Source organism: Molothrus aeneus, chromosome 6 (genome assembly GCF_037042795.1).
Source record: "Molothrus aeneus isolate 106 chromosome 6, BPBGC_Maene_1.0, whole genome shotgun sequence".
NCBI classification, from domain to species: Eukaryota; Metazoa; Chordata; class Aves; order Passeriformes; family Icteridae; genus Molothrus; species Molothrus aeneus.
Genome location: NC_089651.1, coordinates 38,396,174 through 38,411,961, shown reverse-complemented (window position 1 = coordinate 38,411,961; position 15,788 = coordinate 38,396,174). Strand labels below are relative to the sequence as shown.

General features: G+C 36.2%; 1 protein-coding gene across 2 annotated transcripts in view; it reads left to right on the top strand.

The window, feature by feature from the left end:
• SLC25A21 (solute carrier family 25 member 21) overlaps positions 1-15,788 on the top strand; it is a 232,023-nt gene that overhangs the window by 167,634 nt on the left and 48,601 nt on the right. For both annotated transcript variants that reach the window (XM_066552255.1, XM_066552256.1), the window contains one exon: positions 9,057-9,140. In XM_066552255.1, coding sequence (XP_066408352.1) covers positions 9,057-9,140 — 84 coding nt within the window. The remainder of the gene's footprint in view (positions 1-9,056; positions 9,141-15,788) is intronic.

The following is a 15,788-nucleotide window of genomic DNA, read 5'->3' as shown; positions in this document are numbered from 1 at the left end:
TTCAGCAGATTTAGTCTGGTTGCATCCTTTCCAGTATTTAAAAAATCTCAGCCACAATAAATTAATGAAATTGTTTCCCTTTCAAATATTTTCCAGCACAAAACTAACACTTCTTTCAGCAACTCACAATTTCATTTTGGCTGTTTTCCTCTAAAAATGAATTTGGATTTCTGTGTTTGGCCATTTCTTTCCTGTGGGAGAAAAGATATTTTTTGTTATCTTTCTTACTTTGGCCATAGGGAGTAAGTGTAATGTAGATTTTGTTGTGGTTTGAAAATTTTTGGTGCTAAATCATTTTAATACCAAAAAAAAGAAAAAAATTAAGAATACATTCAGCTGTGAGGTGATTGATCTCATCAAAGGAGTTAAAATGTTAATGAACACCGAAAAGTGTTGAACAACCCACCTAAAAGTCCTCCCCCTCCATCTTCATGCCAGAAAGCCGCAAAAATTCTTCTGCCTTCTCTGGAGAGGTGCTGTGAGATTTCCATAACAGACACTGAGATCAAAGCTTTGTTGAGAAAACTGTGTCGAAGTGCTTGGCCCTTTCTACAAAAATTGTAGAGAAAGAATATTACTTTTTCCAGTAGCATGAATATCTTTACTACATTTTCTGAAATTGAGGGGTTTAGAGCAGGGCTTGCTGTTTGTATTTCAGGTATTGTCCAGTAGTGACCAGTGAGGGATCATTTGAAGCCTTTCTATGGGTAATCAGACACGTGTTTGAGTTTACAAAGCTGTGTTGAGATTTGCCTTTGCATCTCTTTGGAGTAATGGAGAATACCCTTACCATTTAAAGGCAGCAAAACCTAACCTGATATTACTTAACTGATAGGTGAAGTGTTGATAACTACATTTCAGTTCTTTAACAATGCTAATTTGCAGAAGCTCAGTAAAGGGTCATAGATCACAGTAGTGTCACAGGACACAAGAATTGCTTTCCAACAAGAGGTCAAGAGAGGACATACATTTTTGTATTAGAAGTTTAACTGAGATAAAAAAATTCAACACTTTTTAGCAGACACGTTTCACACTGAAATCCGCCAAACCACATTCTCAGTTTTCCCTGAACTGAGATTGCATACATACATGAGACTGCCTGCCCTAATATAATTATCATATAACATATGAGTTGTTGTGAAATGTCTTCTAGTCATTAATTTGTATTCCTCATCAGTTTGTCCCTTGTTTCTCTATAAGCTGTTTTGAAGGAAAACATATAAGACTTTATTCAAAACTAATGAAAACCAGATTTCTTCTGTTGATGTCTTAGGCTATGAGTGACTGTTCATACTTAAAATCACACAAATAGCTTCACCATCTCTGACAATACAAAATTATTCCTTGTGGTGCCATTTTGAATGATTTGTCCAGCTTAGATAAGGCTCAAAAAAGTCCATAGATTTGGGGGGGTTGCTTTCACTTAGGAAATAGATATTACAAAGGTTTCAGAAATAAACCATCACTGTAAAAAACAAAATGCTCTTTTTACCATTCCTGGTTTCTGCCCATTCTTTCACCAGTGTAACTAAGTGCCTTACATGCAGGAAGATGCAGACAGAAAACACAAGTAGTGCTTAAATTTGCCTATTGCTTTTACAGTCAGCACATCCTGGCTGACCTTGTTGTGTTAAGATCACATGTACTGCACAATCCTTCACACAAAATACTGCATGATCTTTCAAATAGCTGTCCCTTTTATGATCATTGCTGTCATCTAATGCTCAGAACTTGTATCTAGGCAGCCAAAGCAAAGCTTCACTGACAGAACTTGTACAGAGCCACAGCACTGGCAGAGCGGTCAGCCAGAGCTGTTCCTGCTCTGGCAGGACTTGTGGATGGGCTTCTCACACAGAAGAACACTGGAGACATTTCTAAAGGATAATAACAATATGTATTATTTACAAGTCCTTAACCATGAGGAAAGGCTGGTACTTTTGGGGAGCTTGTAGAACCCCACAGCTGCCAGTGGTATCTGGGACCTGGGAAACACAAGAGCATTCCAGGCCCTGGAGGCTGGGGTGGAAGACAGGCAGCTCTTGCTGTGCATGTGTAATAGGTGGGGAGGACTCCAGCCTAGAGCCTCAATCCATATGTCCACTTTGTTGTAAAACAGGAATTCAAGTATTCTCAGTATTTTCATCCATGGAATAAAATGGAACTCGCACATTCATGAGGTTTCTCTGACTGGTTTTTCGTGTGGAATGAAAAGGTTTTGGTTTTCACTACTTTTGTTTTTGTTGTTTAGAACTCCCCCTCCACACACACAGTCATTAATGGAATTAGATTATTAAAATATTTATTGTTTGAACTTAGTTTCTGCTGAATTTCTTCCTTGGGAAAACATGAAATTATTCATACATAAGTGCTATGACTACATTTTTTTTGTTATTCTTCTGCAATATTACAAGAGTAGATCTGCATTAAACAGTTAAATGGATCAATGTGACCTGCTTCTGGTCAAGTTATTTTTTTCGTTAATATTTTTTAAAACTACATGTAAAGAAAAATTTCCTTCTGATGTTATAGCTACTGCATGTTTGTCCCATGCACACAATGGAAGAATCAATACAGGAGAAAAAAAAATCAGAAGAGTTCTTCATTAGTATCTTAAAAAAATACAGCTTTAGTGTCTAGAAAAATAAATAAATAAAAATGAATTTACTGTACTGCGTTCTTTTCCCCACTGATGCTTTTGATGGAATGATGTGCTGCTTAGCCTGAATATAAAAGCAAGAGAGGGGGGAAGGTCATCTATAGAAGAAATAGGAAGTACAGAAAAGATCAAGTTGTTCTTCTGATTAGTGTACCTTTCTCTGGTCTAAGAGTAAGAGTCACATTCAGACAACGGGCTGAGGGAAGCTGTTTTTTCATGTTTAAGACTTCACAGTTTTTGTATTTAATGATGTGCTTCATTTAGGAAAAATACTTGTTAAAAATTGTAAGTTCAGAGTAAGCTATGGATGGTAAGTTCTCATCATCGAGGCTGAAAGAGTTTAGACCAGGTATTTTGTGAGGGTTTATATGAATTGCTTTTAGCCAATCTAAAAGGAGGGCACAGGTGGTGATGGTCTTACTGGGTTCAGTTTGATCAGAACAGCCAACATGTTCCATCTAAATTCTGCTGTAAAATGCCAAGTCTGTTGTTGATCTAGCTGTAACTTTTGCCATGAATATACCCTTATTCAGACCTTGGGCAGTTGCTCCTTTCTCATCTGCTGGTGGTGGTTCCTCCTTTTGCCCTACTTATTTTTCATGGCAATTTCTGAGGTATTTTTCTCAGAGACAAAAGTGCAAATCAGATAGCAAGAGGACAGAACATATCTGGATTACAAAAAGGCTGAGATCAGGTGTGGAATAGACACATTTGTGGGATGCAATGTTTGATAAACACATTTCTAAATGGTAGAAATCATCAGTTTCTCTTTGGTAGTTTTTTATTTTACCATCATAGCTGATAGTTGATGTTCTAACTGATATAAAAATCAACTCTGCAGAGAAACCTTCCAGGGTATCTTTACAATTATTTCCATTATTGCTATTCCTTTTTTTTTTATTTTTGGCTAAAAAGCCCAACAAATTCCTCCAAAATTCAATGGAGTGAATGAACTTAACAAGCATCATTAATTCCAACAAAATGAAATTAATTGTGATGAATTTTGAAATAATTTTTAGTATTGCTTCACTATATATAATTTTGGTTTATTTCTGTAAGGTGAATATGAACTGTAAGAAAATTCAGCTACTAAATCTAACTGGCATAGATTTGAGACAAATCTATGGCTAGTATGGAGAATAACTGGAATAAGTTCTCCTCTTTACCTGTTCTTTATGTTACTACTTTATTATATTCTTATATGCTTTTCACAGTTAAATAATCATCATAGCAATACTAGAACACTCAAAATATGAACCTCTGCAGTAGCAAAACTTCTATCTTTTGCCTAAAATAATTAGGCTTTTTTTTGTTTGAAAAGTAATATTCAGCTCTTTAACAGCTCCTATGATTTACTATTAAAATAAGTGACAGAATTGTACTCTCAACTTAGTTATTATCCTGTAAGTAATATAAGCAACTCAAAGAACTTGAGCCAAAAAGTGAAATAAATTATATTATTGAGGTCCATTTTCCAGTCCAAAGTTTTGCATGAAATTTAAGCATCAGTAGATACCACTCATAGTAACACCTGAATAAATGTTTAACTTAACAAATGAAAATATTTTAAAAATATAATGTAGTTATTTTATTTTATTATAAGTATGTTAACTGTTAAATAATGTATATTTATATAAAACTTCAGACTGTACATTCTTTTATCAACATATATAAGGGTGTGGTAAATACAGTTAGGAGTGTCTGGAATCATGGGAATTACTGAAAGTGCAAAAAAGCTGTACACGTTTTCAGTTTTCCAAAGACTGTACATTTATTTTAAAGCTGTTTTAAAATTAAAGTTGCACAGATATTTTAATTTGTTTTGTTGTTATGCCATGTAATTATCTTCTTTATAGCACCCATATACATCAGTTCCCAAGGTTATTTGCTCTGGTACTGCACAAACCCCAGCCATGAATGGAAATGTTAGGAGCTGTATTCAAAACCAAGTAGAACGTATGATAAAATCCTACTGAGATATGCAGAGAAGGAAAATACAGCTAAGGCTGCCACTCCTTGGCAAGCACTGCAGCCTGGTATAAAGCTTGGTTCTATGAGTCAGTGTTTTTCTTTCCCTCTGAACTCTGTGGTTGACAAACTAGTCAGCAGTGCTGCATAAAAACAGCAAGAAATTCTGGGATTTATGCACAAGGGTCTTTGCAAAACCAGTGGCAAGAATCTGACAAGTCTGGACTGCTCCATATCACACTGTGGTTGTCCTACATAACTGGGTCTTAAATCTCACTATGTGCTTCAATCTAGATATGAAAATACTGATTTCTTTCTTTTAGATTTTAAGATGGCTAAAACAATGTCAATATGAATTAGAAATCTTTCTCCACCCCAGATCAGTAAATAAAATATGGAGGATTTTTAGGTAATGTTGTGGTAAACAGGCTTTAAGCACTAAATATCTGGATAATGTAGTAGCAGACATGCACAAGAAAACTTTGATGAGATATTCAGCAAACATGAACAAAAAATTTAGCAAATTATAGAGGGATGTGAGAGAATCTTTTTTTATAAAGAACATGCATCTATTTGTTCTTCTATAGATATTGATTCTATTAGAAAAGATTACCTAGAGGTCTTTTGCAATAGGAATAGGATCAGAAAAGCATGGTCTGGACTGAGGAGTTTATTGAACTCAGAATTAAATGCTGGCTATTAAAAAACCGACAAGGACTGTGAGTTAGGCATTGGAAACAGATGCATGTGTTTGTGTAGAGTCATTGCTCCACAGCATGATGGATCACTTGTTAAATGATAAGTGGTTCAGAGAAGTGCTGAAAGAACTGAAGCATCTTCTACATTATGGAATTTCAGGCAGAGCCCATTGAGACTTATTGATCAAGGACTGTTATAACCATAAAAAAAAATGTTCTCTCTCATGCTTGTAAAAGAACAATAATTTAGGTTTATTCTTTTCACAAGTAGAATTTTTAGCATTGATTAGTGTGGGTAAATTAAAATATTTCCCTGGTTTTAGATCATCAGTTTTCAATGCCTTTTGAACAGACCCCAAAACCTCAAATAGTTTTACATGGTTCCCACTTTTTATAGAGATCCCAAACATGTGTCTTCTGCAGTGAACAGGGAAGGACCCCAATGTTCTCTTCTTAAACATTATCAGGGCACTTTGGTGAAGCTACTGCAAAGGTACTGTTCCTTCAAAGGAGACATGGAAGACCAAGCCCTTTGGACTGTTGCTGCAAGCCAGAAAAAGAAAATGTGATGTCCCTCATGGCACAGGAGACGGATGTAGGAACTGCAAGGGGCCAAGGGGGCAGGCAGTAAATGCCTTGGCTGGTCCCAGGTTGGAAGAGACAACATGGGCTGCAAAGTGCCTCCCCCAGCTCAGTGAGCGCTGGGAGTGCTCAGCACCACAGCATTCTGCCCAGAAAGCCAAGAAGCAGGAAAATGACAGGGGAGGAAAGTTAGCCTGATGCTCATTTTTAAAGTGATAAAGCTTGCAGTAAACACACAGTGTGTTGGAGTGTCCAGTGACTTCTGACACTTCTTGGATGCTGGTAGTGAGTAGGAGGTCGTCCATCCCAGCCCTGGGAAAGCATTCCTGCACATATGGCTGTTCAGCATGTCACTGAGGGCTGCCTGCCATCACACTTCAATATTATTAGATCAGAAGTTAGTGCTCCAATGGTATTTAGAGGGGAATTTATCTTTTTTGGTCTACCAAAAGCTGAAAGGATACAAGGCAGACATCCAACTTTCAAAAATGCATGAAATTCAGTGCTTTTATAGTGCTTTTAGAAAGGAACGGGTTTGAAGCAGAGAAAGCCATTACATATCCCACAGTTGTGTTCATTCCTCTAAACAATCATTAAAAACAGGCCAGGCTGGGGTTTTCTTTTAAGGGAATGCTTTAGCTCTTCTGTGTTATTAAGACTACTAATAGAGGCTGCCACTGCTGTTCCCAGGAAAACCAAACATATTTTTCAGCTCTTCCCTGAGCTTCTTATAACAAGTGCTGGTGATCAATTAGTTAGTTCATTAAAAAGTTACACATGATTTTATTGAGGCAAGCAATTCTGAATCAAAGAACCCAATTCGCAGATCTAGGTTGAAGCACATAATTGGCATGTATTTTAGAATTGCTGTTAAAGCTGTAAAATAGATTTACTAGGGAAGGAATGGATCCAAAAACCCTAAAGGAAAGAATATGTTATTTGTGTGACTCAGTGTAACAAATGGACTCATTTAACACTAAAGTCTTATCTATATTAAAACAAATATGTGAAATAAATGTAAAGCTTCTTTGACTTAACTTCTTTAGCAAGAAGTTATCCTTCATCTGATAAAACATAAATTGCCTACGTGATTATTGCATTTCTTATGCCATTACTTACATTATTGCCATAAAAGACGTATTTTTATTGAATAATTTAAATTTAGTTGAGAGGTTGCCAATGTGTAAGCTGTTAAACAGAATTATATAAATATTTTCACTATGTTGTTGAGATCCACTGTGACTCTGGAATTAAAGCCCCAGCTCAACAAACAGTTTTGCATGCATGATTTAGTGGGGAACCTTACACACATGCAAGTAGGACATTGCTGAGCATTTGCAGGGTGAAAGAGACCAAAGTGCATTATTCAAAGGCTGCTTTAGAAATCGTGGTACTTTTTTGAGTTTACAAGGACGCCAAATCTTGAAACTTGAGGAAGAGTGTTTGGGTTAAGAAAATGTTGTTTTTAAATGCTTTGAGAAAGTATGAGGTGAGTTTTTGCAAGTTTCCTTTAAGAAAAAGAAAGACATTTTTAATTTTGAGCTGAGGTGTATGAACAATCTTAAGTCTTAAATATATTAAAATGTGCATAGCAACTAGGTTCTGTTATAATTTGGATTGCTTGACTGCCACAATGTAAAAGCTTCTGTAGCTGGTATTGCTGTTGGACTATGCTGATGGCATTGAGGCTTTTTTTTTCAACTATTAGCCTTCCCAAGGGATCTTTTCAGACAAAATGTTATGCACCAGCTCTTATTTGAGTGTAAGCCTCTTGAATAGCATTCTTCTTTCTGCCAACTTGGCAGCAAGTTCTTGTGCTAATAAAAGAGGTTACCCCAGATAGAGATCCCAGATGTGCCTGAACTACTTTTATTAGGACTATGGAGGGACTCAGTGTTTCCTTCTGACTGTTTTAAAAAAGGTGTGGGCTTGCCTTCATAATTGCCCAAAGAATTGCATCACTTGAATTTTTTTCCTCAAATTGAAGAAAATTTTAGCTGTGTTAGCACAGAAATACTGATGTTCCAAACAATGAATGCCTTTTGCCACAATGCAAATGTTGACTTGACCTTACTGAATTCTGTGAGAGAGGAGAAAATCGCTGCTTAACCTTGAGTTAAAAATGCCTTGATTCATTATCTCAGTTAAATGAGATCCAGTATCGTGATCAGAATGAGTAACAATTGATGTTTCTAAGAACAGCAGTGTACCTGTGACAAGTGGTGTACTTGACTGCAATATGAATTATTCCTTGAAACCAGAAATAAAACCAGTATAGTGATTGCCTGATGTAGGGCTATTTTACACTGGAATTGCCAACAGAAATATTCTTTTTATTTTTTAGTGCTATTTGGTAATCAGCAGTTTAAAAAGAAGTTATGTTGCTAAAAATTAATTTAAATATTTCCATTCCATTTACTTGAATGTGCCAGCTGCAGTTTTTAAACTGAAAGGAATAGGATCCTCTATCTGAGATACTTAGTAAAATAATATAGTGTGTTAAATCACTGTTGCTATCCATAAATCATAACAATAAGAAGTTTACAATCTTAAATCATAATCTTGATTTTCCTTTCAAGGCCACAAGCTTCATGTTGAAATTTTTATTGTCAAAATTTAAATAGAGAAAATAAGGTTTCAATTAGAATAATTCATTGCTTGCTTTTATTGTTCATCTTATTATTGAATTATGAAAAATGAATGGTTCTCTAATATCGGCTCATGTCTCTGTTTGATTTTTGTTGTAATTGTGTCAGATATAAAAATGAGCAACACACGATAGTATTACATTCCAGATTTTCAAAAGCAGGGTTTGACTCAAACACTCACATTAGTTTCAGTGGGCTTTGGATCAGGCACAGGGTTAACAGCTTATTTTTCAAACAACTAGAAAGAGGTGTAAATGTCAAAGGTGATAGCTATACTGTGAGTTCCATAAACTACAAAAAAAGTTACTACTAAAGCTCTACTTTTCCTTGGTTTAACAGCTTCTATGAAAACAGTGTTAATAAGTATATCAGGAACAGTATATAATAATGAATCAGAGACATAAAAAAACCCTTTAAAACTCCTTTTATATAATAATTGGAAAGTTAAAAGTGACTTAAAATCCCTGACTTCTCATGCTGTGATGTAAATTGTATTTTTTTTAGGTTCCAAATTCAAAGAGGGAAAACTGATCCAACCAGTTACAAGAGCCTGGGGGACTGTTTTAGGACTATTTTCCAACGAGAGGGGTAAGAGTATATGTTTTTAAAATTGTCAATTTTATGCAACCTTTCTTAATCACCCATTTTCCAGACATTAGATCCTCTTTATATTCCACTCTTCTTTTTGCAATTGCAAGAATTTGGCAGACATAGTCTTACATAACGAGCACAATTTGAAAACTCTTGATTAGTCTAAATTAGACTCACAATGCCATTTTTGGTTATTATAATATGTCAAAGAATGCACAGCTGCATCGAGACATTGGTGCAAACCCTGCTTCAGCACTGGAGCAGGATGGCTGCTATTCCAGTGTATTCCAGTGTATTCCAGTATCTTCACTCGTGTGTCTCGTCCTGGTTTAGTAAGCAGCTTGGGCTGAGTGTATCACAAGCTCTGATGAAATGGAATTCCCAGTTACCTGTGGGAGACAATGTTTGCAGGACCTGTGTAAGCAAAATTCCACAGCTTTTCAGTTTGACAGAATATGGCAAAAACAGGTATGTTCATCAGTTACTTGAATCATACTGGCATCATAAGGTACTGCTGCTCTAAGCCTGAGCTCTTCTAAGGGACTTGGGTTCTGATCCAGAAAGGCATTTAAATACAGGCTTAATTTTATGAGCAGTCCAGTTAAAGCCAGTGAATGTAATGGGATCAATCATATGCTTAAAGTTAAGCCTGTTATCCACAGGAGATCTTTGGAAGCTAGCCTTTAATCAAGGTAACTCTAATTAGTAAAACCCAGCTTTGAGTAGCTGGCAGGCTTTCCATAGACTTTTTTAATACCATAGCAACCCAATTTTTTTTTTATCCATGTATCACAGCATCAATTTGTTTGGAAAAGACCTCTGGATCATGAGTCCAACTTAAATATTCATCAAAATGGAACTGCTCCTGTATGTAGTGGCAGAGATGCTGGGTATGGAGGCAGCATAGGTGCAGTGAGACATTGACTTTGCATCCACAAGCTGCACTGGAAAAACAGAGATGAGATGAGCAGTGAAAATTAATAACTAGACCAGTTTTGTTTCTTGCAGTGAGATTTAGCTAAGCTAAACTACCTAAGCACATCCATATAGAACCGGATGGTTTGAAGTGAGAAAGTAGGGACATACAAAGAAGTTTCATTATTGTGTTGGAAGAAGAAGTTGTTGCAGATTCCCTTATTAGTTGCAAATTCATTTTTGTTGAGAAATTAATGTTATGTTTTTTCACTACAAAAGACATTAAAAAGTTAAAAGCTGAAAAGATTCCACACAAATGATAATCTGTGGCTTCTGAGTTTTTCTAGGCTGAGTTAATATTAACTTGTATTGCTTCTTGAAAGAAAACTATTGAGGTATTAATATTTATGATAATGTAGAACTATTTTTAAATAGAAAACTAGTTTCAATATTTAAGTCAGTGAGTATGAAAACAGTGTTTATCTCATCCCAATTCACTAGTATTTTTCATATCTGGAGAAAGAGTCTAAATCAAGAGACACTTTCCAAGATAATTCACTATTTTTTTCATTCATTGGTTTTTTCCTATGGAACTCTTTTGCCCTGATACTGGAAATAAACCAGAATATATTTAATGTTTGTAACAAGTCATGAATCTGTGAGCAGGAAAAAGAAGATGATTACATGAAAATATTATATATTTAAATCACAGTTTAGCAATGGATTAGATCAAATTTCTGTTGGGCAAGAGCTAATACAGAGTTTTACTTGTCTGTTTCAAAAGCAGTCAATACTCAATTCAAGCAGTCAATACAAGCAGTCAAAAAGCAGATGTCATGAGTACCTGTTTTTCTCCAGGAAGATAGACAGAGGCAGAAATTCACATTGAAAGACATCAGTAGTAAGCACTAGGAAAAAGAATGAGATAAAAAATCTCAGATGAATTATAATGTTAAATTTCAGATAAAAATAAGAAAAGAAATCAGTTAATCCTGAAAAACCTGTATGACTCCATGAGTCTTTCATTCCTGTCTTCACAAGTTGTCTGGTTTTCTGGAGCATGGTGATTACGACAGCTGTGAAGGAAGTGATGGTGGAATGTGAATTATTTTAGTTTGTGGAAACCTTTAATCCTGATAACCCATTCCTCATGGGGCCACAAAAATATGCAGAAAAGAGCCCCAAGAAAGCGCTTCACATTTAGATACTAAGCAAACAAAATCAGTTTATGAGGTGTTCAGACTCAGGTGTGTAACTCTGTGAGTAGGGTATAAGAAACTCATTTATGCCCCATGTTTATTTCATATTGGCAATAGGAAACACCCCCAATGGTGTGTGGCATTTTCTGAAAATATCTAAATATCTTAATGTATAAAGAGTTTAGGCATAAACTAAAGTGGAAAGAACTAATTAAACGAATAAGGGTTTAGGCCTCTTTCTCCAGCACTCTGAGTTCCCTTTTGGAGCTGTGATTTTATGTTAAATTGACTAAAAAAACCCCTAACTAAATAAAGAAACACACTGGTAAAAGAAGTGTTACTAATGGCCTGTCCCTGAAAATGTTTACATTTGGGAATATTGCTTATGCTGATTTGTACTTAAATTTTTCAGTAGTAGCAACTAAGGTAAGCCAAAATGTCAAAGCCCAGTTCAGGTGAGGCACTTCATTGTGCCTTAATTTTTTGACCTTGTTATGTTGAGGTTAAGTATGCAGAGTCAGCCTAGGAATTTTTTATTTTTATGAACACATATGCAAATGATTCATTTGCTGCAGTGGCTCTTAATGAAAATCAACCAGTACTATATTGCTACAGTATCACTGGAGCAATCTGGTGATTTCATGGAAAGCTTCGTCACAAATAACTGCCAGAATTCTTTAACCATCCCTCTGATTTTGTCCTCATTACAATGAAAAGAAGAGAGGAAATAATTGTCTAATCACTAACAGAACACTGTCCATTTCAAAGAATCAGAAAACTCATTCATCTTTACAAAACACTAGAAATCTTTGAACAAAACAAAACAAACAAACAACAACCAAACAAACAAAAGTAAAACAAACAAACCCCAAAACAAAAAAACAACCAAACAAAAAAAACCAACAGGAAGTTCTACAAAAACTCCCTTCCCCCAAACTTTGAGTATCTCTTTAACTGGAAATACATTTTCTTCATGGGGAATTAGATTCTTCAAAGGAGGATCCATCCCTTGAACTCTTTTCTTGTCTTACAAGAAAATGGGAGCCACAAAACATAAAATTTAATTGAGACTCACTAAACGAAGGCTCAGTTGAGCAGACCATTAAAGGTCACATAGCTTTCTTTTAAAGGGAGGCAGAACTATTAACTTCAGGGATTTTGTGAACTTGTTTTGGGAGCATCCAGTCACTACCAATTGCACAGGAGCTGCAGTGGTGGGAGTCCTCTCAGGTGATGAGCAGCCTCTGCTCAGCTGGATTTGCTAGGAGCTGTGCTGTAAAGGTTCTCTGGTTTCACTTATGAGATGATGCATGAATTGACAGATCTTTGACAGTGAGGTAAACCCACCAGGAGCATGTCTGTTTATTGAGGAGTGACAGCTTTATAGCCAACATAAAAATAATCTGATGCTTATTGGGAAAAATGTTTGGATACAGGATTAACTCAAAGCATTAATAGAGAAAACTTGTCATTCTCTGTAGATCCTACAAATAACATTTTAGATTGTGTTAAATGACTGATCTTTACTGCATTTGTACTCACTTGCTTTTTTTTAGATAGTGACTTAAGTTGGAATTTAAAATGTAAGAATAAACCAATGTTCTAGCTGAATGTATATGTTGTATCTATATTAAAGACACATGGTGTTGTGTCTCATATTAAGAATGGAAAATTATGCCCATCTGCATTGTCTTAATCTGCAGTTACAGCATTAAAATGATGGATGCTTTTATTTCAAGTCTGTAAACAACTTTTTATAAACTTGGATTTTCATGGGCTCATAGTTTTAACAGTAAATGTTCTGGGTTATAGTTGGGTTTTTTTGGGACACTCAGTCAAGGAACCTGTTACTTTCTCATTTGTTAACATGCCTGAAATAGGAAGGGTAGTAGTGTTCTGTATTCCAGTTTTATAATTCAACATTTCAATAAGTTACAGTTTAAAGTGCTTGTTAGCCTTTCTTAGAGCTAGATGGTCCTGGGAAAGTTCAAAACACAATTGTCATTAATTTGAGACTTCACTACTTCTGCTGAGTTATTTGATTATTTATGTTTAATTTGCTTTGGGAAGGAGCAATTACCTCCACATTTACACAGTCCAATAGCTTTATAATTATTCCTATCTTGTTCTCAGCACCACCTTACCTCTCTTGTACCTATAATTGTCTGTATGACCACACACAACTTTTTTTTAATAAGCAGCGCTCTGAGTCATACGTTAATGGGGTTATAAACCTGCACAAAACTTGTCAGCTATGGGTGGAGTATGTGGGAGAACAGCCAAGACTAAGCAGGAGCTGGATGAGTGCAGAGTCATCAGCAAACATGCAGAAGCTGGAGGGCTCCTGCTTGGTGTGATATCAGCGATGATGCATCAATTAAGGAATTTGTTAGCACTCTCCTTTGTCTTGCCTTGTATGTCATGGTAACAAGTGTTGGAGAGACTGCAGCAGTGCTCTTGAGGCCTGGCTTTCCCACCTAACTTCAGAAGACACTCTGCTGCTGCTAGATGCCAGCAGGTCAGGGAAGGAGACTGGCAGAGCTGGCAGCCATGCAGGCAAACACCAGTCTCTGGCACTCACCAACATCATCACTGACCATTCCTGCTCCTAAATAAGGGTTGCACAGGATACAAATACTGAAATTTCCAGCCAGGTAGGCATGACATTGTCAGTCATGCCAAAAATCCCTTTTCACAGTGTGCATTTATAAAGGAGAGATTAATTTCAGCTTACTAGAGGCATAAATTCTTGTGGTATCGAAAGACCAGACTTAAGGGTCTGCTTTCAGTGCTCTGAGGGAAGAAGAACTTGTAGATTAAGATGTTATTTCCCACACACAAAGAGCTATCTGCCCCACTCCTTAGTTTCTCGTTAGCACTTCAGACCAGGAGGAGCAGAAATGAACTTGGACCCATGACTGCTTGCTACTTTCAAGAATCTTATTTCTTAGTAGAGACTCACCTACACTGACAGTTTCAGAAACTGTGATCTTGCAAACTGAAGCACAGATACCTTTTCTGCCTCCTCTTCAACAACAGTAACTTCAATCTGAGCACTGAGGAAAGTCTGCTAGCACTTGTACTTCAAGACAAGAAAAATCTATATATAGATCCATCTCTCTTCAAGTCCTACTGGCCTGTCTCACACTTACAGGCTCTTAATACTTGTACCAGCCTTGCTAAAGTGAGCCTGAAGATAGTAAAAAAAAAAAGCACTACACCACCAAAATGTCTATCTGTATATTTCCTGATGCATCCACATAGTTAATAGTATGTTGCTAATTTTTCATCTTTTCATCTGTCATGTTGTAGAATTATTCTGTGGATTACATTATTCTACATTGGCATCTTCTTGCCATACTATTGTCTTTATTGCAGACTTCACTAAAAACCTGTAATTTAGAGTATCAGAAATAATTACCACATTCCTTTGTGAAATAATATAATCCAAAATGTAAAGTGTCAATTGAGTTCTATAAAAATTGTTGAATTGAGAATTCTAATTAAAGAAAAACAATGCCTTAGCATAGACTAGGTGTCCCACAATCAAAGAATTTCAGAATTTCTCCTAGCTAATTAGTAAGAGTTGCTTCTTTATAGTCCACGACATATATATGCAGAGTGATAGATCTTCTTTCCCTAAAACTGTTCTTATGCCAATTACTGTCACTTTACCCCTTGGTCTACATGGACCTATGTGCAATATCTGGTCTTACTGTTTTCAGTTTCATTTCCTTGTCTCTATTTTATCTGCACTTGTGTCTTAAAACCAGAAATTTTATTCTTACTCTGAATGGGTTCTGAGACATAAAATTTAAATTATGGTATAGCCTTGAATATAGTAATCATAAAGACTACTTTCAAGATTATAGGAATGCATAAAATTTCACTGTCAGAATTTCCATGATCATTTACTTTAACATATTGATTTATATTATACTCAAAAGGCTTTAGATCAAATATGACCACGAAGAAGACATCTTTTGTGTATTTATGTGAAGGTGATGTGCATTAGGCTTTCTTTTGTATATAACCAATTCTTAATCCAGTGCCAACAATTCTAGGTGGCTGGATGCTTTTGCAACACTAGTGAGTCACAAAATAAAGGTGATAGTTGTTTTTTTAACCAATGGGTCTCAAAACACTTCACAGAAGAAGGAAGTACCATTATCTCAAATGTACAGATGGGCATATTGATTTGTAAAGTGAGTCAAGTAGAGTCAAGTAGACCTGGATTGGAGTATGCCCACGGGTGGTTCTCACAGAGCAGCCTGATAATATGTTGCTTATTTGGCCCCTTGTAGCACCTTAATTTCAAAGCTCTGAGCAACACGTGTTGGACACAAAATTGCATTATTTCATACAGGTTCAGTATCAATAATTGAGTCGTTTTCTGGAGACTTAATCAGCAGCTCATTTTATGAAGTAGCTGCCTGAGAGCAGCCATGGATGTAGTGGCAGGTTCAGGCCTGAAGCTGGATCTCCTGAGTGCAAGGCGAGCTCCCTGCTCCACAGCCCGCACTGTCTCCAG